We start from the raw sequence: 24,986 nt of genomic DNA, 5'->3' as shown, positions 1-24,986 counted from the left end.
CCTCTGCCTTGGCCCCACCACTGCGGCTTCATCCGGAATGACATCTGGAAGGTTGTTCAGCTGTCCGGTCTAATTAGCATATTATGCTTTTATTATTATAGACTAGAGGCCCAGTGCACAAAAATTTGTGCACTGGGGCGGGAGGGGGGTGGGGAGGGTTTCCTCAGCCAGGCCTGCCCCCTCTCATAGTCTGGGAGCCCTCAAGTGATGTCCTACTGATGGGGAGCGGGCCTAAGCCACAGTCTGGCCTCACCCTTCGGGAGGCAACTGGGCTGATCAGGGGAAAGCGCCATCCCCATCACCCCACTGCTGCTGCCACTGCTGGCCGTGGCTGCTGCGAGGCCTGAGCCTCAGCCTCGCAGCTGCTGCGTCTCATGGCTGCCTGAGCCCCGGGCCTCACAGCTGCTGTGGCTTTGTCCAGATGGATGTCCGCCCTAATTAGCATATTACCCTTTTATTAGTATAGATTCTTAGAGAGAGAGGAAGGGAGAGAAAGAGAGAGAAACATCAATGTGAGGGAAACATTGATTAGTTGCCTCCTGTATGCTCCTTGACCCAGGACTGAAACCTGCAACCTTTTGGTGCACGGGACAAGGTTCCAACCAACTGAACCACCCAGGGAAAGGATGTCTTTTTTTACCTTCTTCTTATTTTTGTAAAAAATATATTTGTATTGATTTCAGAGCAGAAGGGAGAGGGAGAGAGAGATAGAAACATCAATGATGAGAGCGAATCATTGATTGGCTGCCTCCTGCATGCCCCCTACTGGGGATCGAGTCCACACCCTGAGCATACGCCTTGACCGGAATTGAACCATGATCTCCAGGTTCATAGGTTGATGCTCAACCACTGAGCAATGCTGGCCAGGATATTTTTATCTTCTTATTTAAATAATGTATTACTAAATTATTTTGATGATTGTTTGAGAAATTGTAGCAACTTCACTGCTACCATCTAGTGGACAATGAATGCAATTAATCTTTCTTCAGCTTGACAACTTCTAAAACTGTGACTTCAAAAGATTCTTTTTGTTTTGTTTTCTGTCATATACTATCATTTTTTAAAATTAATTTTTCTATTGAGGTAACATTGGTAAATAACATTATATAAGTTTCAGGTGTACAACATTGTCAATATCTGTATACTCTGTTGTGTGCTCTTGGTGGTGAGCACAAAATAGAATTCTTTTTTTTTGAAAAGTACACTGTCATAGATATTTCAACATATGCTGGATGTGGAATCCTGTTTTCCTTAAATCCACAAAGAAAACAATGAACTAATATTTTGTTCTATGGTTTTAAAATAAGAGATGTTCCCAAACTATTAATAAATACACATTATTTTAAAATTTGTACTTTGCACAATATACTCCACCATTAGCATGTCCAGTTCTAATTCTGGAAAACTTCAAGTCCTAGAGTGATTTTTTGTGCAGCCAGGGTTCCCAGTACCTCTTGTTTTACTTCCAGTCTGCATTCTACAACTTAGCCTGGTGGGTGTTTTAAAAACTGATCACGCCATTTACAACTTAATGCCTTTCATTGCTTTCCATTGTTCCTAGACCAATGTTCCAAATCCTTAAGATGACCTGCCTAATATGGTCCCTACTCCTTCCTCAGCCCATACACAGGCCTTTCTTTCCTCAACTCTCTTAAGTTTCACCCTCTCTGGCTTCTTCTCTCAGGTTCTGAATAGTCACAGTGCCTGGAAGGGGTGTTCTTTTCATCAGCTAATTGTGACTTAATTCTTCAGGTTTCAGTACTTCCTGAGAGAGCCTTCTCCCCACATCAGGTAGGTAGACCTTTTAAGTTTTTTTAATGCAGCTTGTCCACTACTTACTTGCTTAATGTAAATTAATGGATTATTACATAACAAGTTAAATAACTATTTCACGTCTGTCTTTCCACATGGTCTATACAACCATTGAGGGCAGAAATGTTATCTTTCTTTTTCATTGCTCTGTTCTCAATTGCTTAGCAAAGGGCTTGGCACATAGCACACAGCTCATAAAATAACTTGAATGAGTTGAGTGAGATGAAAACTAAATCAAGATAGGGTCTTTTCACCTATACTATCGTTTATGACCCTTGAAAGTCCCCTTCATAACCTGCGCATCTCTGTGCTCTGCCAGTTTTGGCCAACACCCCGAGGGCTTTAACTCCCATGTGCAGTGGACCCACTTCATTACTGTGCACAGATTACTTAGTCATTTGTTCACTTCATTTCCCCCCAAAGAAGTAGGCAATCTGTCAACTTTTCCGATCATAGTGATTCACTTTTATTATTACTTTTTCCAACTAATTTAATAGACCCAAAAGCTTAAAAGAAGAATTGGGATCTGGAAATATCCAAGCAAGCAGAAATGAGAATTCAGGATAGAAAAGAAACAGTGAGCATTTTGGACTAAGGCTCTCAGATGCTCGACTAGTATGGATGCTCCAGGACGTAGTTGGCAATGTGCTTGATCGCCAGCATTGTCTCTTCGCAGGTTGGCCGAATCTTGGATTCAGGAAGGGCAAAGCCGTATCTGCCTTTATCCCGAAGTTCAAAGGTGAAGGAATATTTGATTCCTTGGTCATAAGCCCAGTCGTCAGAGCCTCCAGCAGCAGGATCTGAAATGTGCAAACAGCAGAAAACAAATCTTTACATCTAGGAAGGAAATTTTTAAACATGCCAGCTTTCTTTTATAATTAAAAATGTTTCCTGTGCAAAATAATATAGGCTGCTTGCCTAGTAAATTGGATCATAAAAATATAAAGGCTATTTTAAAAAATTAGACCATTGTTGCCACTAAGCCTCCTTTGTGGGAATGATGTGTTTACTACCCTAGGAAGTATGTAATTATAATGTATAAACTACTCAGTGTGCTTGTATGCTGTGGTAAACTATGCCATATAGTATGGAATTTGTTTACAAAATATATATAATTTCTTGGAAAAGAATATGTATCTTCCAGGAAAATAAGAAAAGCTGCATGGTGACTGGTAAGAGAGGACTCTCAGCCCTGGGGCCACTGTGCTGAGGGATAGAACTGGAGCAGCCAGAGGGCAGGGCTATGCCTTCATTTTTGTTTCCTCAGGGCCTGGCCTATGTCCTGGCATGGATTAAGCAGTCATCCAGTCATTCATTCAATAACAGTTATGGTGTCACTGCCACATGGATTATGAATTCATTTATTGATTCACTTGTTCTTTTGTTAGTTCATTCATTCATTCATTCATTCATTCACTTATTTATTTAATTCAGTCAACGATGTACAGCCCCCACTGAGCAGCAAGCCATGGGCTCAACTCTGGTGATATCAGGACAAAGAAAAGCCATGGCCTCTTCCCTCCAAGACCTTAGAGTAGAATCACAAACCTCACTGGACTAGGCTGAATAAAATATACAAGAAGTTCTCAGTATATGAATAGGTGGGTTATTTCTGCTAGAACCCCTTAAGATAATAGTATATGTTGTCCGACTCAGAGCAGTTTTAAAAAGGACAAGAATACAGAGAACTGTATTCTACATAAAGCTTTTTTTCTTTTTAAAAAATTTTAAAGCCTTAGGATTGGAGCATCTCCCACTGCACGGGGGGCCCCTTGATGATAGGACCTAGTCTTTTTTCTTGTATTTCCAGTCCTTTCAGACCTGGGGCAAAAGAAATTAGCAAAGGCAGAGAAAAATATTGGTAGATTTTGAAAACAGAGCCTGCAGAATGTGCCTTCCTAGTGACTCCAGGGCTCTGGGGTCCAGCCCCCACCTCATTCTCCTGTTGCATGCATGTCTCTTGGAACTCGTTTGCACACCCGAGTGCCTGGCTTGAGCCTGAAGTAGGCCTCCCTCCTATGCTTTCCTCCAGCAACTGTTCTGTACCATCACCTGGGCAGTTACTCTTGACACGAGGCTGGGCTGGTTACTCCTTGGGGTGCTCTCCTTGTGCTCCCTCTGGTCAGCTCTTAGCTCACCCCTGTCCACAGTTCTTCCTTTCCTGCTGTGGGTACTTTGAAGACTGACTGGTCCCTTCCTTCCCTTTCTTCTCTCTTTCCTACTCTCCACCCTTCCTTTCTTCTCCAGCACCCAGTAAGGTCTGGCACATGGTAGATGCTCAATAGGTGTTTATAGAGAGTGAATGTTTACGTGTGTTGAAAGCGATATACTTTTTTCTCTTTTTCTGAACAGAAACTGATGACATATTTTATAAAAAATTCACCCTGAGGCAAAACCACATGGTTTAAATGATCAGAAAGAAAAGGCTCTGGGAGCCATTATCGCTTTCTTAGGCACAGGCTCTCCCTGCACAGTTCAGAAGCTGATACTCACAGATCGTGGTGGCTCCTGGGCCATAAGTGTACTTGGTGCCGTGCAGCGTGGCCAGCTCCTTCACAGTGGCTTTAGCCAGGGCATTCTGCAAAAGAACAAGGAGCGAGGGAGTAAGAAACCAGCGTACACACTGACAGACCAAAACAAACACCCACACATTGTTTTGAGAACAGTCACAGTTCCATTAACATTTTATACTCCTTTAGCACCCATTCCAGTTTTCCAGCAAACTTGGTCATGAGACCCCAATGACTGCCTTGACAGGATGTCTTTCCCCAATGCCCCCAAAAGTCACTCAGTTTCCCTCTGTCCTACAGAGTGGTCATACTCTGTCAACACTATTTGCTGGCCTTTAAGTCCTCTGTGACTTTTTCTGTCTTTAACTCAGTGTCCCCAGGGTCTAGTCCAGGGTTTGTCACTTAGAGGTTGTTCAGTAACTATTTGTTGGAACTCTGAGGATGGTCAGCACTCTTCTTACCCAATTATTTGGAATTAGGTCCTTTATTTATTTTAAATCACTGATACAATAAAGCATGAGTTCTAGGAATAACTTCTGTTTTAAGAAAATCTTTTGCTTAATTTTTTTTTCTGGAATTCTTATTTAGACTTGTTTAAGAAATTTTTAAAAACCTTACTTTAGGCTAGACAAATGAGGCTTATAGAGATCTGTAACTGTCCCAGATATTACATTTATTGACATTATAAAATGTCATTGTGAAGTAAAAATTAGGTCCTCTCTAAGGATTAGTTTGAAAAATTTATCTTATCTTTGGAGCTTGAAAGAGAAAGGAGGCAATAAGGTTTTTATGGCTATTACACACAAACAAACAAAAGTCAAATGCACAGAAAATAACTCCAAACCAAAAACACAAACCACCTGGCAACATAGCAGGTTATAAAGCCAAGATAAAGTCATGACAGGACTGTGGGAGGTGGGGCAGGAGCATCAGAAACTACTCATGTGAATGACTGAGGGTCAATGCTGCGCTCAGTGCCAGCACAGAGATGCTTAGGCATTGGCAGTTCCAAGGATGTGGGGCAGTTCTGGCTTGGAAGAGTTTTAGATTGAGAAATTAGAGAACATTTATTCTATTTCAAAATGCAGAACATTTGAATTCCAGAATAAAAAATTAGGAAATATTAACTTAAGTGTATTCTTTTTTTTTTTAGAAATAGCATCACCCTCTCAAAAGACCTATTGCCCTCCTGCCCCTGCACTCAGTTCCCCAGGGAGAAGGGCTCTGTTTCCAGCTCCTCCCTGCACTATAGAGGCCCTAGCATCCACTAATTCACTGCCTATTTGAATGAATCACTTGGAAAACAAGGCCTACTTAGGCTGTCTGGAGAATACAGGTTTGAAAATCTGACTGTTTACTATAAGAGAATAAGCCACAATTCACTCTGGTTGTGAAACTGGCTATTATTTCACACGTTGGCATCATTATCATGACTTGTACAAATGCTTGGAAAACTGTGCAGTTGATGATGAAATCAGAACAATTCTATTTACAAAGTAGCAACTTTCCTTAGTTCTTTTTCTATTAAAACCAGTTTAATAGAGTCTGATGTAAAACTGCTGAGAGCACGTCCTATAAGACTTCAAGGATTCCAGTTCCCAAAGAGTTAATGCTTCATTAACCAAGTGGTACATTAGAAAATTTAAAAAGAAGTATAAAATTTAAATCATGATTTTCTGGTCTGGTTGACTGAATTGATGCAATCAGCTTTTTGGAATTAACATATTATTCTCAGACTTTTGGACACTAAGTTGAAAATTTCTTTTTTTCCTAAACTGCTAAACTGATATATGCTTTCTCTTACTGCCTGGCCTCGTTACTGATGTGATCTGTCTAGTTCCTGTTCAATCTTATTCTGACCCACACTGGAGTCAGGTCTTCTTACCACCTATTGCCCAATAGAATCGGAATAGTCTACAGACATTGCATCACGTTCCGGATAGATTTCAAACCATCTTTTAGAGATGTGAAACATGGCGAGGTACTCATTCTTTTGGTAGGTAAACAATACGTTTTTTACTGTTCTACAATTTCTCTAACTTGCCATTACCCAAAGACATCTCTAGGTATTTTTTTTGTAAGGCAGAATCTCTGATTCTAAAAACCTTTTATTTCTTCCCTAGTTACCTTTTTCAGGCTTTTCATCTGTTCTATTTTTCTTTCCATAAGCCTTGAATTACTACTTTTATTTAGTAGGAATATGACTCTAAAAAGTTCCAGTGATCTAAGGTACAACAACATGACTATAGTTAGCAATACTGTATTGAACATTTGAAGGTTGCTATGAGAGGAAAGCTTTAATGTTCTGTCCATAACAATAACTGCAACATCGTTCTGTGAGGTAAAGGATGTGTTGTCTAATGTGGTAAATGTTTCACAATATGTACATGTATCAAATCATCATATTGTACACCTTACACTTACACAGTGTTATATGTCGGTTATGTCTCAATAAAGCTGGGAAAAACCCCCCAGATATGACTCTTCAGGGTTAGTTCCAAATGTGAAAAGCTATGAAGACTAGAGAAGATTTAAGACAAGAAGATCATTGTCATCATCTACTGAACTCTTGTGTATTGGTTGACCTTCAAGTCTCTCAATATATTTATTGGTATAACAATATTTGAATTATCCAACAAAACCTAAGGGGCCTACTCGTGATCTGTTACTTCTTTTGACTTAATTAACTTATCAATTTATCCATAACTATTGTTAGAGTCACACAAAAGTTCAGTTTGCCTTTTCTGAAACAGTTGCTGTGCCTTTGATACTGAAGCACTATCTAAGATTGATGTTATCTTAAAACTGCAGTTATTTTGCTCTGTCACTCTGCACATTGCAGGAACATTTAGTTTGGGCCTCAGCATTGGCTCGCCTAGTCTGCATTGCTCTATCATCTGGACATCTACCGCATCATCACATCTGTCAGTGGCTCTCACTTTCCTCCTTTCTGGGTTTAAGAGTTTGGGCTAGTCCCTCCCTTTTCTCTCAGGTTGCATCACTGACTGCCTACCCCTGTCCCTCACTAGCTAGGTTCCCTGAATTCATCCCTGCGCACCCTTCCCTGCCTCTCCTTACCTCCTTGACCTTGGGTATCCTTCTTCCTTTGTTGGACTCTCCTTCCCCTCCTTATTCACATGGTTCACATGCTATTGTTCTTCAAGTTTCATTTTTAGTGTCACCTTCAAAGTTGCCAAAACTCTCTTAGGAAGCACTGAGCCCCCCTCTCTTGTGAGGGCTCATCCTCTATTAGAGTTCCTATCACTCTGTGGATGAAAGGGGCCACATGCTAACCTGACGAGCTCAGGGAAGGCCTGCATGACAATCTTGCAAACTCAAAGATCTAAAGTAACTACAAAGGATGGTCTGAAATTAAACTTTATCTAAAAGCAGTTATGGTGGATAGTCACATCTTAGGCTGTTATCTTCACTGACAAAGTCAACCTTTACCTTAACTAAGCCTATCTGTCTTTTTGCATCTATGATAACATATCCTTGAAATGTCTGGGTAACTTGTAACTTCCCTTTTTCCGGACCCCTTGGGGCACAACCTAATGTGCCTGGGCACCAGGAGAGATACACAAATTCATTCATTGTTATTGTTATCATGTTAATTGTTGACTGTTAACTATCCTGCACCCACCTAAGTATGTGTCTATCATTTTGCTTTTCATCCAATCCCAGAGGTTTCTCTGCTTTGCTTTCTCCCGCCTCTCTAGTCTATTACCAATGGATTTCATGTAACCCACCTAGGTTCCCCTCCTTTGATTGCAATGTATAAAAATAGATGAAAAACCGCCATTCTGTGGACCATTAGCCAAATCCATTGAGATACTGCTTCCCGGCAATTGTCGACAGTTTGGCTCAAATAAACTCACAAAAGTTCTTTACAGGTTTGAATGTTTTTACATTAACAACTCTGCTGTAGTAACTTCTTTTTGGCATTTAATCTCCTTGTGAGGAGGGATTCTTGGCTTTTCATTTTGTATCTTCAGTAGGTTGCATAGCACCTTCCACATGGTTGGTTGATTGAGTCTAATTCTGGGACTTGGGGCATTACAGATGGGCCTGATTTGGAAGGGGCTTAGAGTGCTGAGCTCCGAAAAAAGGCTGAACTGTGACTTCTTAGTGTCAAAGCTAAATATAAACCAGCCTCCTGAGTGGAGATTGGGATGCTTGTGGGGAGGGTGTCAGGCAGTACCAGGTACTGATGGCATTGACCTCTGCTATGGACTTTATTTATTTTTATTAATTTTAAAAAATGAAATCTGTGGACCCTAGCCCCTCAATACCAAGAGACAAAAAAGTTGGAACTGACATTAGTCAACCAAAATATCATCTTTTAAATTCCAATGATCATAACAAAAATCTTTGGAATCAGTGTGGGTCTTTTCTTTTAAAGAGTTCAAATACTTTCACAAATGTTAGTCATTTATCTTCCTAACATTATCTGTCCACATTTCATCGACATGGAATTTTCTAGCAGAATAGAATGCCATGGGGGGCAGTGTGCTTGGTGGGGATGTTTCAACTAAGCTAGTGACTGACCCCTTCCAGGAGTGGGAGTGTGTGTGTGTGGGGGGGGTCCCTGAATTTGCTAAAATGTTAGAGTGGTAACTCCTTTTCCTGTCTGGCTCTGTATAAAGGGATGAGGAAAGCTAATGAAAGACCCACAGAAGCAATAGCTCATCAGAGTGTGGTCTACATCTTGAAAAACTCCAATTAATGACACTTTCTATACAATCTGTTCTTTGAGGGACATGTTACATCTTTGCTCAATAGGTTCAAAATGAGAACTAACATTTACATAAACCTTAGACTCTACAAAGAACTCTTGCTAAGAGGTAGGTATTTTTATCCCCATTTTTCAGACAAAAGAACTGAAACTCAGAGAGGATAAAAGAACTTGCCCAAGGGCATGCATTCCTGGTAAGTGGCTGACTTGAGCTAGGTTCTTCTTGCTTCAAATCTGTGCTCTTTTTCACTTCTCCTTGTGGCTTTCGAATACTTTAAAAGAAGTGTTGCTGGAGCTGGTTTTACCAATTGTAAAGAACAGAAGAAAGCTAAATATAAATCAGCCTCAGAGAGAACTTTGCTTTCAGTCAAGGCCAAACATGGCCAGCCTTTATTAATCCTTATATGAGTTTCCTATCACATCTTATGCATGTTCTCTTTTGTCACCTATTTTCTTAGAAAGAGGCCTTGGTCATACAGCAAAAGACAGTGACAGTCCTGAGTGTCACATCTAACTCAAAGCCCAAGAGACAAAAGACCAATTAGTATAATGGTTCCCCAGGTTCTGAGCTCCAGGGTGAGATGAATAGAGTGAGGGTGTTTCTTCCCACTGACCTGTGTCCCCAGGTGACATGTGATCAGGGACCCCCTGACTTAGGACTGTGCTTGTGGTCCTCATTGCAGCCTCCATGCACGCAGCCAGTGTCATGAAGGGAAGCTGCCTTCTAATCTTCCTCTGGTCCTTTGTTCTGGTACTAGAAAACAGAGGCCCCAAACTGACAAGGGCTTTAAACCAATTCAAAGGACATTTTCTTCAGAACCTTGTTTCTCACTTGAATTTAACCATCCCTCTGGGGGAAGACATGCGATAATGGAAGCATCAAAATGATCTTTAACGGCAGTTTCCTTCCTTCTGTCCTGTGATAATGGGGAACTCACACCAAGGGACCAATGAGGAATTTAACTTTTGTAATTTTGGTGCAAAAGGAGAAAGGAGAAGCCAGTGCTGAGGAGAAGGCCTTTGGGATTTTAAAAAACAAATGTGTTTCTGGGAAAAACGAAGAGGGTAAACAAGCATAGGCTCTGGTTGCAAAGCCCTGAGATTCAAAAAAGGCAAGGAGTTAGGGATAGCTTGGCTTAGGAGAGAGGACCTGTCTATCTCAGCAGAGCCCACGGGGAGTGTGGGAATGTTTTCACTGATGTAAACCAAATTTTTTCTTTGGCTGATCTACAGACATATTTTTAAGCTCTTTAAAATTCAAGGAAAATGTGAAGCATGAGTCAGCTGAAGTTTCAAAGTCCAGAAATTTTTTTTTTGTGTGTGTGTGGAAGTGGTGCTTCTTTTAAATAAATATTAAGAAACAAATGCTACAGAATGAGGATGTACATGGCCTCCTGCACTTCAGATTTGCAGAACACTGTAAACTACGCATGAGAAGGGTGGGAGATGCTGTGAAAGCCAGGAACCTTTGGCTAGAAATGTGACTCCATTCTTATCTCTGTTTAAAGCAGGGTTTCTCAACCTCAGCACTCTGGACACCTGGGCTGGATAACTCTTTGCTGTGGGGTTGTCCTGTGCATTGTGGGATGTTTACCAGCACCCCGGCCTCTACCCACTCTATGCCAAGCACTCCCACAGTTATGACAACCCAAAATGTCCCCCCCTCCCCAACATTACCAAATGTCCCTTCAGGACAGGGAAGGGGGCAAAACTAGTTTACAAGGAAAGTCAAATAAAGGACATGATTATGGCAAAGAGTATATTTTATAGAAAAAAATTAAAAAGGAAGATAACTGGTTTTAATGGTGCTCTGAATCCTTTTTTCCTGTTGACAATGGTATGTGTCTCTTAACTACCACTGCTAGGTCAGTCCTGCTAAAATATCACATTACTAGTAGGGTTGCCAGATTTAGCAAAAAATATGGGATACCTGGATTTTGGGGTATCCAAAATATAAAATTCAGGTAAACAAGTAATTTTCAGTATAAGTCTGTCACATGCAATATTTGGAACATACTTAAATACTAAAAATGATCTGTTGTTTTTCTGAAACTCAGGTGTCACGGAGTCCTGTACTTGACCAGGCGATCCTATGTCTCAGGTGCCAACTCCAGGGCCTGGCTCCCACCCAGCAGTTATCTGACATTTAAGAGCCTCTGCAGCCTGTTTGCCTCCTACCCACTCTTCTCTGGCAGGAACACACAGCACAGGAGAGCCTCCTCTCCCCCATCACCCTCACTACCCATTGCACTGTGGTGCATTCGCTGGCTCTTCTCTCTGCCTCAAGTGCTCCTTTCCTCTGCCACCCCAATTCTGCCCTTCCTTCAAGGCTCAGAACAAATTGTGTTTCCTTTCTGTAACCTGCATTGAATAACTTCATCACATATTGCTATTTCCCCGCCCTGAATGCCTACTATTGTGCCTGGTTGGAAACTGCCATTCTGTCCTCCTCACCATGTCAGTAAGATCTTACACTCTCTATCGCAGGAGCCATGCTCTATGCTGAGCACTCAATAGGGGCTCAATAAAATTTCTGGTCGTTGCCTGATAAGCCATGTACTGACTGGGAATTTTAATAAGCCAAGCAGTCACTGAAAATGTATAGAGGTAAGTTAGCAACTAGTTTTTCTAATCAAAGAAGTTCTGCAGTTGTTATTTGAAAATTTTTTGTCTTTTAAGTGAGATTGCAAATTCTGTGAAAATTCCCGAAGCAGATGTTTTGTGCCTCAAGTCCTGTCTGCCTTAGCTGCTGGTAGCCTGCCTAACAGTGGGGCTATGGCCTCATTGCTCTTGTTACTAGGCAGAGACGTGGTGACAACTGTGATTGGGTATGCTCATGACCCTGCAGCTGTCCACCTCCTAATCACAATATTTATTTCCTTTGATTTTTATGTTTATCTCTAATCAGAGCCTTGTGCTGTGCTCACATGCTTGGATGGAACACTGGATTTCTATCTTGGTGGCTCATTAACTGAAACTTTAATTAAGAAGTAGTGAGGTGCCACAAGACTGGAAGGTATTAGACTTTAGAAAAATATTTCTATCTTTTTGTTTAAGTTTAATAATTTTTCAGTAAGACTGTCATTTTTCTCCAGTTTAATCATAAAGACTGGGCTCTGTGAAGTGAGGCATCTCAGCTGACCAGTGTAAATCCTTAGCAAAGTTAGGGGCAGAGGCATGAAAGACTATTTAATGAATAATAGCTATAGGGGGTACCAACCTAGAACATGGCCACACCAATGTGTGTGTGTGTTTGGAAATTAGGGCAGCCTAAGAAGTTCTTTAGGATCTAATAGTTCCAGGCCCTAGGCTGCCTCTACTACTGCTGTTGACTTTGCCAAGCCTTTATTGTCTCAGCTGGAAAACAAGAAGATCAGAGATATTCCAAGATTTCCAGCTGTAGAATTCTGTGTTTCTAATGCAGAAATGTGGTGTGAGATGCCTGCCCCTTCGTGTACTTTTGTGGAGTGCACATCAGCTTTCCATTTGCTCAAGATACTTAGTTGACCTGTTGTGATGCTGGGTTCCTACTTTTGAACTTAGAAGTGGTGTAATAATAATTACTATTATTAACAGTGCCATGTAGTCCTCTTTGGGAGGAAGGTGTACGAAAGATTGGGAGCTTCTCCATACTCAATAAATGCAAAGATATGAATAAGTTTGGGAGCCTTTTCAATTATGTCTGCCAGTTTTTATTTCCTGTGACAATAAAGAGGTCATACAATTCACTATTTCATTATCCTTTAGAATTTTGAAAATGTAAGTATATTCTTTATCTGGGCCTTAAACCTTCCTTTGAAGATAGTGATAGCTTTATAGCGAGGAAGTCAACACCAAGGAACCAGACAGTTTATTAAACCATTGGAAACTTACAGTGCACTTCCTATGAAAGTGATTTGCAAACTGGGAAGCAATGCATGTAAGATACTTTTATGATTCCTCACACTTTTTTTACTGATCTGTTGAAGATATATTTTTGTAGCCTTCCTTGTCATCCATGCTGTTACTTATGTTCTTCTACCTCATTGGTCTTTTGCATTCCTATCTCTGCCTTTCTTCACTCTGAAAGTTGTCTCATGATATGGGCAACTGTCAGGCAATCTGCATCTAAGATCTTTCAGAAATGAAGCCACATCAATTTTCATCATGACTCAGACATCAAAGGATTGCTACTTATAATATGTCCTAGATTTGGGCTAAGAATGCTAATATAAGTAGAGAATAATTTTCTTCAGCCTGGAGTCTTATTCTCTTTGAATATTTTTTCCCAACAAGTATAATCTTATAAACTTTATAAGTATATAGAGAAATTAGAATTACACACACTCACGCCAAATTTTGTGTAAGACAAAATCTGCTTTGCATTACTTTAAGAAAATTCTGACTTATCTATAATGTGGTATGCCCATAATTTATCTTATTAATTTTTTCTACGTTTTATTTCCTACTATGGTCACATTTTTCTAACTGAGAATTAATCTGGAGGCACTAGAGTTGGATGGAACATTCATCTTTCTAGATCAAGACTTACTTTTTCCTTGATATCCATATTACAAATAAAAACCACAGAAAAGCTAATGTTATTCTTTTTGAGAGACTCAAATTGTCTTTCGGGTACAAATATATCTATAATAACTCTATAGTTATGACCTGTCCTAGCAAAATGTGCCTAGGAAATAAGTAAGTTGAATTTACACAAAATAAGAAAAAAGTTGAAAGTATCTTTATTTATTCAAAAGACTTAAAGTTGCTTTGGAATGCCAACCAAAATCCAGATCCCAAAAGAATCAGATAATCAAATAACATCCACCTCGGATTTCACTAGTGGCATTTAAAAATTTCTTTTAAGATATGAAGCAAAAGTTTAATTATAGAAAACAATTTTAAGAAAATAAAGTAACTTTTAAATGAATGAGTGTGATATAAGTACAATTATATTTTGCATTTTAGTTACCTATCTGATTATGCTCTGAAAAATATAAGAAGTCACATGTACTGTTCCTTGAATTTATTAGTTTTGTGAATGTAAAAATAAACATCCAATGTAAGATTATTTTGTGGTTTGTGCTTTTTTTGAGAATAGACTGTGAATATTTTAGTTTGTTATAATTCTGTTTATTACACTCCTTTGCTAATTAGAATTTAAAAACAATTTTGGAGGGCAGGATTTCTAATATCTTTTTGTACATTACCTCTCTTTTCTTGATTTTAAATGAAGGAGTGATTGTTAGAGAGGAGCATTAGTGGCTCGCTTTCTAGGGATCGGCTTCACACTGCTGGGGGCATGCATGAACTGGCCCACCAAACCCACTAACTCGAGCCTTGAGTCTGTTTCTGGGTGAAACTACCATAGGAAGGAGCAAAAATTATTCAGGAGATTCTATAAGTAGAACTTTATTTTTTTAAAAGGATAATCTGTAGCAGTGGTTCTCAACCTTCTGGCCCTTTAAATACAGTTCCTCATGTTGTGACCCAACCATAAAATTATTTTCGTTGCTACTTCATAACTGTAATGTTACTACTGTTACGAATCGTAATGTAAATATCTGATATGCAGGATGGTCTTAGGCAACCCCTGTGAAAGGGTCGTTCGACCGCAAAAGGGGTCGCGACCCACAGGTTGAGAACTGCTGCTAGACTTTTAGAGTAGCCCAGATAGTATGTTATTACTATATGGAGTGACAAAGTTTTCATCTAAAAGGGTTTACATTTATTCTCAAAATAAGAAAAAGCATTGAAACTTTGTGAAGCAGTTCAATTCAAAAGAATACTTTGTCTTAGTCTTTTAGAATTTATGTTTAAAACTAGTTGCTATTAAGCAAACTGGATATCCTGGTTATTGTTACACTTAATATGGTTTATAATTTTAGTTTTACTATTTTACTTACCAACTTATCAATGCTTAGTTATTATGGCTTTGTCTTTTTTATTTTGATGTGGTACAATTTAAACTTATTCACATTAATTAAGCAAACAATACATGCCACCACCTCTCCACTGGTGACCAGAAATCTAGGACTGAAGTGAAGAGCTGACCACACCCATCTCTGGGACAGAGGGCCTTGAGCACCCACTGGGAACACTGAGTATAATTGGAACAGTGAAATATTTAATGGTTCCAACTAATGATGTTTTCTTTGTTTTTTGGCAACAGATAGGGAAAATGGGAAGCTTTTTGAGAAATAGCATTTTTTTAAAAAGAGCAACCTTGTCAGCTATTAGCTATCATTTTTTTTTCTAAGAGTCTGAGTTATTTTTCTGTTTTGCTCTTCACAAAACATTTACAGCATTACATGTTTTATTTGGTCTTTGAAAGACTGAATCTGAAAGTACAAAGCAATATTTTTCACTTGTTAAAGTTACCGGGTCTTCAAATTTATGTATGTAGGTAAGCCAAATATCTATGTCATTGTCTAAGTAAAATACTTTTTTGGGGGGGGGGGGGGGCATAACTCAAATGCTTTATTTTTTAATTTTTTTTCACATGCTTTAAATCTTTTCTTTTAGATCACTGGTCCCAACTTCTGGCAGCCAGATGTTTCACAAATTTAAAAAAATATATTGTTTGAAGAATTCAAACCTCCTTATTTAAAAATAATATGTATTGATGTGTGATATTTGTTAATTATGTAATTTAGCTTTTCATGTAGGTATATCTTGATTCTCCAACAAGATTGCTAGTTTTTTTTGAGTCAGGGATATTAATTATTTCCTATATCAAATAAGGACCCATTCACATCATTTTTTCATTGACTGATTTACTTTTGTGTCTGACCTCATCAAACAGTGAAATAAGCAATTTTAGGATCTCATCACAATCCAATGTCAACCAAATGTACCACATTCCTAATGACATCTGCCACACTCAGCCTATGTGAAATCCAGCTCAAAGCAACTTTACAAAATTGACTTTCTGATTAAGATTATACATGACATGAGGGAACTTTGTGGATTATCCCAGATGCCTCTGAAATCGTCATGTGAGTGAATACTGTGGTGAAGCAGGAGGAGGTGGAACTATTGTCATTTTGAAGATGAGTGAATAAACCACATGTTGGGACCATTCCCTGAATCAAAACCATATTTCTTTTAGCTAATTTATTTAGCCACTTCTAGATTCTCTGTAAATTTTTTGTAAGTCTTTTGCTTCTATTACCAAAAATTATTAATGGAACTTCTAGAAATTGTTCTTATAATTTTTTCCAATAATAGAATTTAAAAAATTTAACAGTGAAATACCATGTCTACTGTCAAGACTACTTACCAACTCAACATTGTCCTTTGTGAGTTTGTAATCATAGGAGTAAGGGTAAAGCATCATCTGGGAGTATGAGTGGATTGTCAGATATGCTTTGATGGAAGACAGGTTGTTGCGGATGAAATTAGCCAGGGCCTTGGTCTCTTTTTCAGACTCTGCAGCAGGCCCACAGTAAGTTTCATCACAGGGGTTTCGAGATGCTCCAAGTTCTAGAAAACATATATTGTTAATGGTAAAGATCATCTACTAAAGTTCTCACAAGGCATATTTCAAACTTTCAAATCAGAGAGTTAAAGACAAGTGGTTTCCATAGGAGTACAAATAATCATCATCATGTATGTACACATTATAAACTATGTACACATTTAGTCACAAGATTAGGGTAGTGTGTTTTTAAGCTGACAGCATGTGAAACCAGCAATGTTTCCCTGTGTAGTATTATACAGTGAGATCAATATAGTGTATGAAAATTAAAAAGTATGGAGCAAACTAATATCTATGAGAAATTTTCATATTATTGCAATCATTTACTGAGAATTGAATCACGAAATTATAATTCTATCACAATTTTGTTTAGCTATTTAATGATGGTCTCCTCTCGATTATACATTCCATAAGTAGTAGGATTATGTCGGGTTTGTTCAGTCTTATGTTCCAGCATCTAGCACAGCTGGGAACACAATAGAGCACATAACACATTTTTATGGACTGAATCAACTCTATTGTCTATGCTTTCAGAAATTAGAACTCTAAACTATAAAATTTTATATTTTTTCTTGTTTTAGATACTATTATGTTTCCTATCTTATTTTTCCTCCTATGCTTCTCAACAGATACATGCAAATGGTCAGCCAGATACTTACTGCACCAACCAGCATCAAAATTTCTGTTGGGGTCTGTACCAATGCATGTAGTTCCATCATGGGTGGAGCGAGTCTTTCTCCACATTCGGTTCTAAAAGTGGATTATATGGTTAGAACAAGTATAATAGAAAGTGGTTGGTTTTAATTTAATCAGTGTCTCTAAATACTAGTTCATATACCTTGGTCCATGTGTAGACATAGCCATCAATATTGACCACAGGCAAGACATAGAAGTCTAACTTTTCGAGAAATTCTGTCATGTGGATCTCACGTCCATAGGTGCGAACAGCCTGTGATGAATTACAAAGCAGAATTTCATGAAAAAATGGAATGCATGGTGCTGCTAAAATTTACATTGACTAGATGATATTGGCTTTGGTTAGATATTAATGTTTAAAAATCAATTAGCAAAATACTGCTGATAGTTTTGTTTAAAACACTTGTTTCTAATTTTTCTCTGTTTCCAGGATACTCTATTTCATCCCTATGTATTCCACATAATTATTATTTTTATTTTAATTTTTTACTTTAAAGTTTAACAAAGATTTAACAAAACTAAAGACTTTTAAATAACATACATACTCACTTCCTTTGCAATAATAACTGTGATAACTTTTTTCAAAGCTAGTAAGATATGAGGGTAAGACCCATTCTAGTAAGCAAGGAATGTCTATGGGTGGCTATGCCTGTTTCTCACAATATCATCTAGAAATTTATTTAATTTCTATGAAACCTCCCGTAGATGGTCTATCCAGTGTCTATTATAGAAAAAGAATGAGAACTTCTTCCATTATAAATTGAGTTTGCACTAATGGACTTTGGGGAGCATCTCACTGAGGCTCCAAGCTGTACAATGATGGAAGTCTTCTTTGTATGATTGTTTCTTAAGAAGGGACCTCTGTTAAGGGACTGGACTAGTTCTCCATGTTAAGAACACTTATCTGTGAATAAGGACCTCATGCCCATTTATTATGTTCTCTTAGTCACAGTCCCTCAGGCCCAGAATTATTTTAAACTTAAATTTAACTCTCTCCTAAGTTTGCTTGAATAGACTTTATGGCATTTGAGGCTTTTATGTATTAACTAGAGGCCTGGTGCACAAAAATTTGTGCACTCGCGGGGGCGGGGGGGGTCCCTCAGCCCAGCCTGTTCCCTCTCGCAGTCTGGGACCCCTTGGGAGATAACGACTTGCTGGCTTAGGCCTGCTCCCGGGTGGCAGAGGGCAGGCCCAATCCCTAGGTGCAGCCCCTGGTCAGGCTCAGAGCAGGGCCAATTGGGGAGTTGGGGCGCCGCCCCCTGTCATGCACAGAGCAGGGCGGATTGGGAGGTTGTGATGCCACCCCTAGTCATGCTCAGGGTAGGGTTGATTGGGGGGGTTGGGGCACTGCCCCCTGTCACACTCAAGGCAGGGTCGATGGGAGGTTGTGGCGCCACCCCTAGTCATGCTCAGGGTAGGGTCGATTGGGGGGTTGGGGCACTGCCCCCTGTCACACTCAAGGCAGGGTCAATGGGAGGTTGTGGCACCACCCCCTGTCACGCACAGAGCAGGGCCAATCAGGGGGTTGGGGCTCCGTACTCTGTCACACACAGAGCAGGGCTGATCAGGGGGTTGAGGAGCTCCCCACTGTCACTCACAGAGTAGGGCCGATAGGGGAGTTGGGGCACCGCCCCCTGTCACACACAGAGCAGGGCGGATCAGGGGGTTGGGGCGCCGCACCCTGTCACATTAAGGGCAGGACCTATAGGGAGGTTATGGCTCTACCCCGTCACACACAGAGCAGGGCCCGTGGGGGGGGTTGGGGTGCCACACCCTGTCACACACAGAGCAGGGCCGATCAGGGGGTTGGGGAGCTCCTCCCTATCAGGCACAGAGCAGGGCTGATCAGGGGGTTGGGGCACCTTCCCCTGTCAGGAAGAGAGCAGGGCGGATAGGGAGGTTGTGGTCCCACCCCCTGTCACACACAGAGCCGCAGGGCAATCAGGGGGTTTGGGAGCTGCCCCCTGTCACACTGATCCTGGTGCCGGGAGGCCTCGCGGCTCCGCTGATCCTGGTGCTGGGAGGCATATCACCCTTTTACTATATAGGATAGAGGCCTGGTGCACGGGTGGTGGCCGGCTGGTTTGCCCTGAAGGGTGTCCTGGATCAGGGTGGGGGTCCCGCTTGGGTGCCTGGCCAGCCTGGGTGAGGGAGGGGCTGATGGCTGTTTGCAGCTGGTCACACCCCCTTCAGGGTGGGGGTCCCCACTGGGGTGCCTGGCCAGTCTGGGTGAGGGGCTGAGGGCCGTTTTCAGGCTGGCGGGTGACTGAAGCTCCCAACCGCTCCTTTTTTTCTTTTTTTTAAAAATTCTGGGCCAGCTTTAGCTCTGAGGCTTGGCTCCAGCTCTGAGGCCTCGGCTGCTGAAAGCAGGTATCTGGTTTGTTTGGCTTCTATAATCGAAACACTGTTTCAACTCCAGCTCTGAGATCCCGGCTGGCTGAAAGCAGGTTTCTGGGGTTTTGTTTAGCTCCTATATTTGTAACAATGTTTCAAATGCAAGCTCAGAGGCCGGCAGCAGCAGGCAGGGAACGTTGGCTTCCTCCATCACTGAAGCAAGCTAGCCTCATGTTTGCTTCAAGCTGCCTGGCTGCCGGCCGCCATCTTGGTTGGCAGTTAATTTGCATATCGCCCTGATTAGCCAATGGGAAGGGTAGCAGAGGTACGGCTAATTACCATGTTTCTCTTTTATTAGATAGGATAGTTTTTATATACTCTTTGTGACTCTATGCATGTATGTTCATTACAATAACATGATAAAACATGGGCTTTTGAGGTTAGAGAAGCTATAGAACCATGTTTTTTCAATGTTCTACAATTGGAGATAATCACAGTAATGATAAAAGTTCTTTCCCTAGAGGACAGATGGGGAAACATTCACTAAAGTTAAATGGTGGCAATTGGATACATAATATGTCTAGAAACCAAAACCATACAAATAGACACAAAAGTGCTTCACAGAAAAGAAATTATATTGCATATAATAATATTTTATATATTTAAAAACACTTTAATATTTTAAACCTTTAATCTATCTATATAATACCCTAATATGCAAATCGACTGACCAGTGGAATGACCAGGGGAATGACCAGTTGCTATGACCATCAGGGGCAGATGCTCAACACAGGAGCTGCCCCCAGCCTGCAAGCCCCGACCCAGCAGTGGTGGTGGGGGGCGGGGCCAGTGAGTGATCACCCCACCGGTCACCCCACAGATCGGCCCTGATCCCTGGCCAGGCCTAGGGACCCTACTCATGCACGAATTTCGTGCACCAGTCCTCTAGTTTTGTAATAATTTTAGAAGAGTTACAAGTACAGAGAGTTCCCATGTACCCTCCACTCAAGCTTTTCCTAATGTTACCATTTACATAACTATGTTACAGGCATCAAAGTGATACACTTTGGTACAAAAGTTTTACTCATATTTCACCAGCTTTTCTACTAATGTCCTTTTTCTGTTCTAGGACCCCCACACTGCATTTGGCTGTCATGTCTCCATAATCTCCTCTTATCTGAGACACTTCCTCACTCTATCTTTGTCTTTTGTGATTTGGCACTTCTATTGAAGAGTGCTGTCTGGTTATTTTGCAGAAGGTCCCTCAGTTGGGCTTCTCTGATATTTTTAATAATTAGAGAAAGATTATGCATTTTGGGGAAGAATACCACAAAAACCATTACCTTTTCAGTGCATAACATTAGAGAGCACATTGTATTGATTATGTCTCATACTGATGATGTTAACCTTGATCATTGTTAAGGTAGTTCCTGCTAGGCTTCTCCACTGTAAATTTTATAATCTGGTACATATTTTTCAGTAGGTACTTTTAGGATGGCAAATATTTTATTTCTCTTTAAATTTTACCCCCTAATTTTTGTGCATATCCATTGATTTTCCTGAAATTATTATTACTGTAGTGTTCTAATGGTAATTTTCTATTTTGCTCATTATTTGTACATCTGTTAGTTGTAATTCTGTAAGAAAGACTTGTTCCTTCTTTCCTTTTTATTAACTTATTAATAATCTTTATCAATATGGGCTCATGGATATTTAAGTATTTTAGTTTTTAAAGGGCTTTCACATATATCTTATAATTAGAATTATAAGGGTTGAAAACAGTACCATTTATGGTAGGGAGCTATATGTACTATTTTCTTTTATTATAAGGCATGCAGTGATTAGTATCCAGGAGGTAAAGATCAAGTTAGTGTTTATCTACAATCATGAACTTTCATCCACTATACTACCTATTAGCCTTTCCACCAAAGGTGGGTGTGAAATTCAAGTAAATACAATTTGCTAACTGTTTTTATTTTAAAACTTGCTTTATGAAGGTCTTTTGGTGAGAGTTGCAACTAACACCCAAAAATAAGAACTTGAAATTATGATTTTTCTGTTATTATTCTCTTCTATTATAGGTAGGTATTAAGGAATTGATTGAAGTAAAATAATACTTTCTACTTCTCTCTTCCCTAAATCATTTTACATACTGACCTCTCTCACAAACCACTGGCAGAATGCTGGGGAAATCCACTCTCTGGCATGGAAACCGCAGTCCATGAAAATAGCAGGCTTATTGGGTCCAGGTTTACCAACCTATTGCAAGCAAAAGGAAAACTATTATTCATTAAATTTGGAGCTTACCAGTCAATACCCTTCTGAGCCTTAGATTTAACAGGTGAAACTTGACAACAGCAAGAAATATATTCCATGATTAAATTAAAACATCATACTAGCACAGTATGTTCTTGCCACTATAACCCAGTGTTTGAGCTGAAGGCTTATTGAGCCCTATCTGTGGTCTTACATGGTTGTGTATTACTTCTATTAAGCTTGATAAGCACATATTTTCAGAAGGTGCTTAATTACCCTGCTTAATTGTCCTCATGTGAAGCTTATTTTCAGCTGCTATTATTAGGTGACAGGTCCAAGACAACTGGAAGAATAATTAGAAATAATAGTGATTGTTGCTAATCTTGTAAGAATTTTTTCTTCTCTCCCACTTATTCCTTGTCTTTTTATATTATTAGAATTATATGACCTAAATGGTTTTAGAAGATGACAGAAACAAATTGTTGATACGCTTTGTAATGTTGTCTGATAGACATGAAGTTTATGAAACTCTTTAGCAAATGGATTTGCAAACTTCTGGGGGAAAAGAATTTCATCAAGGTAGATGATCATTTACATTGCTTAGACTCGGAGGAAAGTGGTTAAATTTATAGGACATCCATTTTATTGCATTTTTTCTTTTGAATAAAAGTCAACATAATGATTTAAAAATCCATGTATGATAAAAGAAGCTGGGAAATCTGTTTGATTCCCTGGGGGATATAGGCAGTGAAAGAATTTTAAGAATGTTTGGGATGAGTATATCTGGGAATAGATGTTAATGTGTTAGAATTCATCGATTTAAAGCCCTCAGATATGGCAAGGTCATGGTTAAAAACAATTACCTTGAGAAGGTACATAGTGCGTCCTTCAAATGTGGTGCCGATTGCACTGCGAGAGATGAGGTCTGGATTCTCACTGGCAACTTGCTGAGTCCAAGCTTCTATCTACCAAATGGAACCATATGGATTAATGTGGCATTTTTGGTTCAATCCCCAAAGTAATGTCTTACTAAATGATGTGAAAGTCCTACCGTTTCCCAGTTGTTGTACTTCTCATAACTGTGTCCAGTCGCACGGACCTGGCTGTCAAACTGAGCCTCCAGAATAGATCTCAGGTTGCTTATTAATACCCTGCAATGAACCAAAATGTGTGCTTCTGTGAACATAAGTACATTTCTCAGTGAACACAGGAGAAAACCAAGAGCCACTGCATAAATAGACGGTACAATGCGTTCACCATGGAGTCACATTTGTTCTCTGATAGTTCCTAACATCTTTCACATTGAGCTGATTATCCCAAATGGTGAGCAAATCACTGAGAAGGATACTGTAGAGTGTGAGCAAGACTGGCTCTTCCTGGGCCCAAACTTCACATTTTGGGGTGTTTTGGACTCTAAACTTGAAAAATGGTTTACTCTGGTATCTGGAGTATTCTAAGCCAGGGCCTTGGCTGTGCATAAAAGTGTGCACTTGAGCCCTGTCTGCGGTCTCTCTTCCTCAGGACATTCCTGGTATTAGCACTAAAAGTCCCATGTCCCAGGAGCCTAGTCAGTCCCAGGTAAACTGGGACACGTGGTCACTGGAGGTCTTTCTTCATGTTTTTGAGAAAAATATCTTGGGTGGAACTTCAGAAATATTAAGACTAAAGATTTAGTAGACAAAAGAATATTGGGTTTAAAGACCTAGTTTCTGCCTGCCTGTCTTTCGAGTGTTCAAAGAAGTCTAAGAATGATTCTGTAGCAAGGTAATATGAAAATTGGCGATAGAGTATCTGAGGCTTATTTCTATAAATGATTGTTCAGGTGAAAATTCCTGCTGTCAAAGGCAGGCCTGAGGGTGTGTGTATGTATGACTTCATTTCTCTTTGCTGCTTTTGAGTGGAAAGTGTGTTCTGAAGGGACAAAATTTTATGAACATCAATGTCCTTAATCACAGCACTGTGAATGCTATGGACAGAAGCCAGCTTGCAAAACTTCTATTAACCACAGTCAAGCCTTGAAATGTTTTTATCTAACACACTGAAAATTGCAGCCCCACATCAAAAGTCTGCCTCTCCTCCGGCTGCCCCAAGGGCACTCTGATGAGGAAAGGCAGCAACATCCTCTGAACTCCCCCTTGTTGCTCCTTCATTTGGTTAACTTGGGCATGAACTTGTGTCTATTTATGGAAAATGCAATAAATTAATACAAAATGATATTGCTTCCTAGCAAAAGGCAAATACTGTCTTAAGGCAGATATTTTTTTAAAGGAAAAGGAGCAGGTTTTAAAATGTATTCTGTGGAAAAAGAATTTTCTGCCATCAGGACTCTGTCAGTGCATTGGTTTCTATGGCTGCCTTGAATTACCACAAACAACATGGATTTATTATTTTACACTTATGTGGGTCAGAAGTCCTACACAGGTCTCTGGGCTAAAATCAGGAAGTCAGCAGAGCTCAGTTCCTTCTGGAGGCTGAGGAGAGAATCTGATTCCTTGCCCTTACTGGCTGCAAGAGGCACATTCCTTGGCTCTTTGCTGTGCTCCCCCACTTGGAAACCAACAGCTGAGGCTCAAGTCCGTCTCACATCGCAGCATCTGATCTCCTCTTCTGCCTCACTCTTCCGACTTTAAGGATTCTTGCGATTACAGTGGACCTATTTGGACAATTCAGTATAACGTACCTACTTTAAGGCCAGCTGCTTAGCAACCCTAATTCCATCTACACCACTAACTCCTCTTTGTCAGTTAACATAACATGTTCAAATGCTCTTGGGTTAAGATGTAGACCTTTTGGAGGGACTGTCATTCTGCCTGCTGTGGTTAGGTGCTATAATTATATTCAACATCCACATTGAATTGTTAGGGAAGAGGGGAGAAGTAGAAAAATCCTAAATTAGAAATCAAGATCAGAATCATAGTTTTGCCTAACTCATAATTTTATAATTTTTGGAATGGGAGCATTTGATTATCTGGTATTTAATGTTCTTTTCAGTTCTAAGATGCAATGACTTGACTCAAATCTATGGACCTTGGTCATTTACATAGATGTCTTCCAAGGTTTATGAAGAAAGAATTAAACTATGGTAAAATTGCTAGTTACCATTTTCATAAAATTCAGGAAAACACAGAGAAAGCTAATGTCTAGAATAGAAATAGTTTAAGAAAATGATTTTCAAATATAA

The 24,986-nt window shown here is 39.9% G+C and overlaps 1 protein-coding gene across 1 annotated transcript in view; it reads right to left on the bottom strand.

The window, feature by feature from the left end:
• Window positions 1-2,254: 2,254 nt before the first annotated feature.
• The window catches only part of CPB1 (carboxypeptidase B1), a 46,345-nt gene continuing 23,613 nt past the window's right edge, over window positions 2,255-24,986 (bottom strand). Inside the window, exons 4-11 of the mRNA XM_070405935.1 lie at window positions 22,857-22,956; window positions 22,669-22,770; window positions 21,707-21,808; window positions 17,358-17,468; window positions 17,179-17,269; window positions 16,322-16,524; window positions 4,306-4,390; window positions 2,255-2,612 (exon numbers count right to left, since the gene is read on the bottom strand). Coding sequence (XP_070262036.1) covers window positions 2,425-2,612; window positions 4,306-4,390; window positions 16,322-16,524; window positions 17,179-17,269; window positions 17,358-17,468; window positions 21,707-21,808; window positions 22,669-22,770; window positions 22,857-22,956 — 982 coding nt within the window. The 3' untranslated portion in view covers window positions 2,255-2,424. The remainder of the gene's footprint in view (window positions 2,613-4,305; window positions 4,391-16,321; window positions 16,525-17,178; window positions 17,270-17,357; window positions 17,469-21,706; window positions 21,809-22,668; window positions 22,771-22,856; window positions 22,957-24,986) is intronic.

This window comes from Myotis yumanensis, unplaced genomic scaffold, assembly GCF_028538775.1.
Source record: "Myotis yumanensis isolate MYYU_CA2020_CCGP unplaced genomic scaffold, mMyoYum1.0.hap1 SCAF_2, whole genome shotgun sequence".
Classification (NCBI taxonomy): Eukaryota; Metazoa; Chordata; class Mammalia; order Chiroptera; family Vespertilionidae; genus Myotis; species Myotis yumanensis.
The sequence above is the reverse complement of the archived record's forward strand: the minus strand, read 5'-3'. Positions and strand labels throughout refer to the sequence as shown.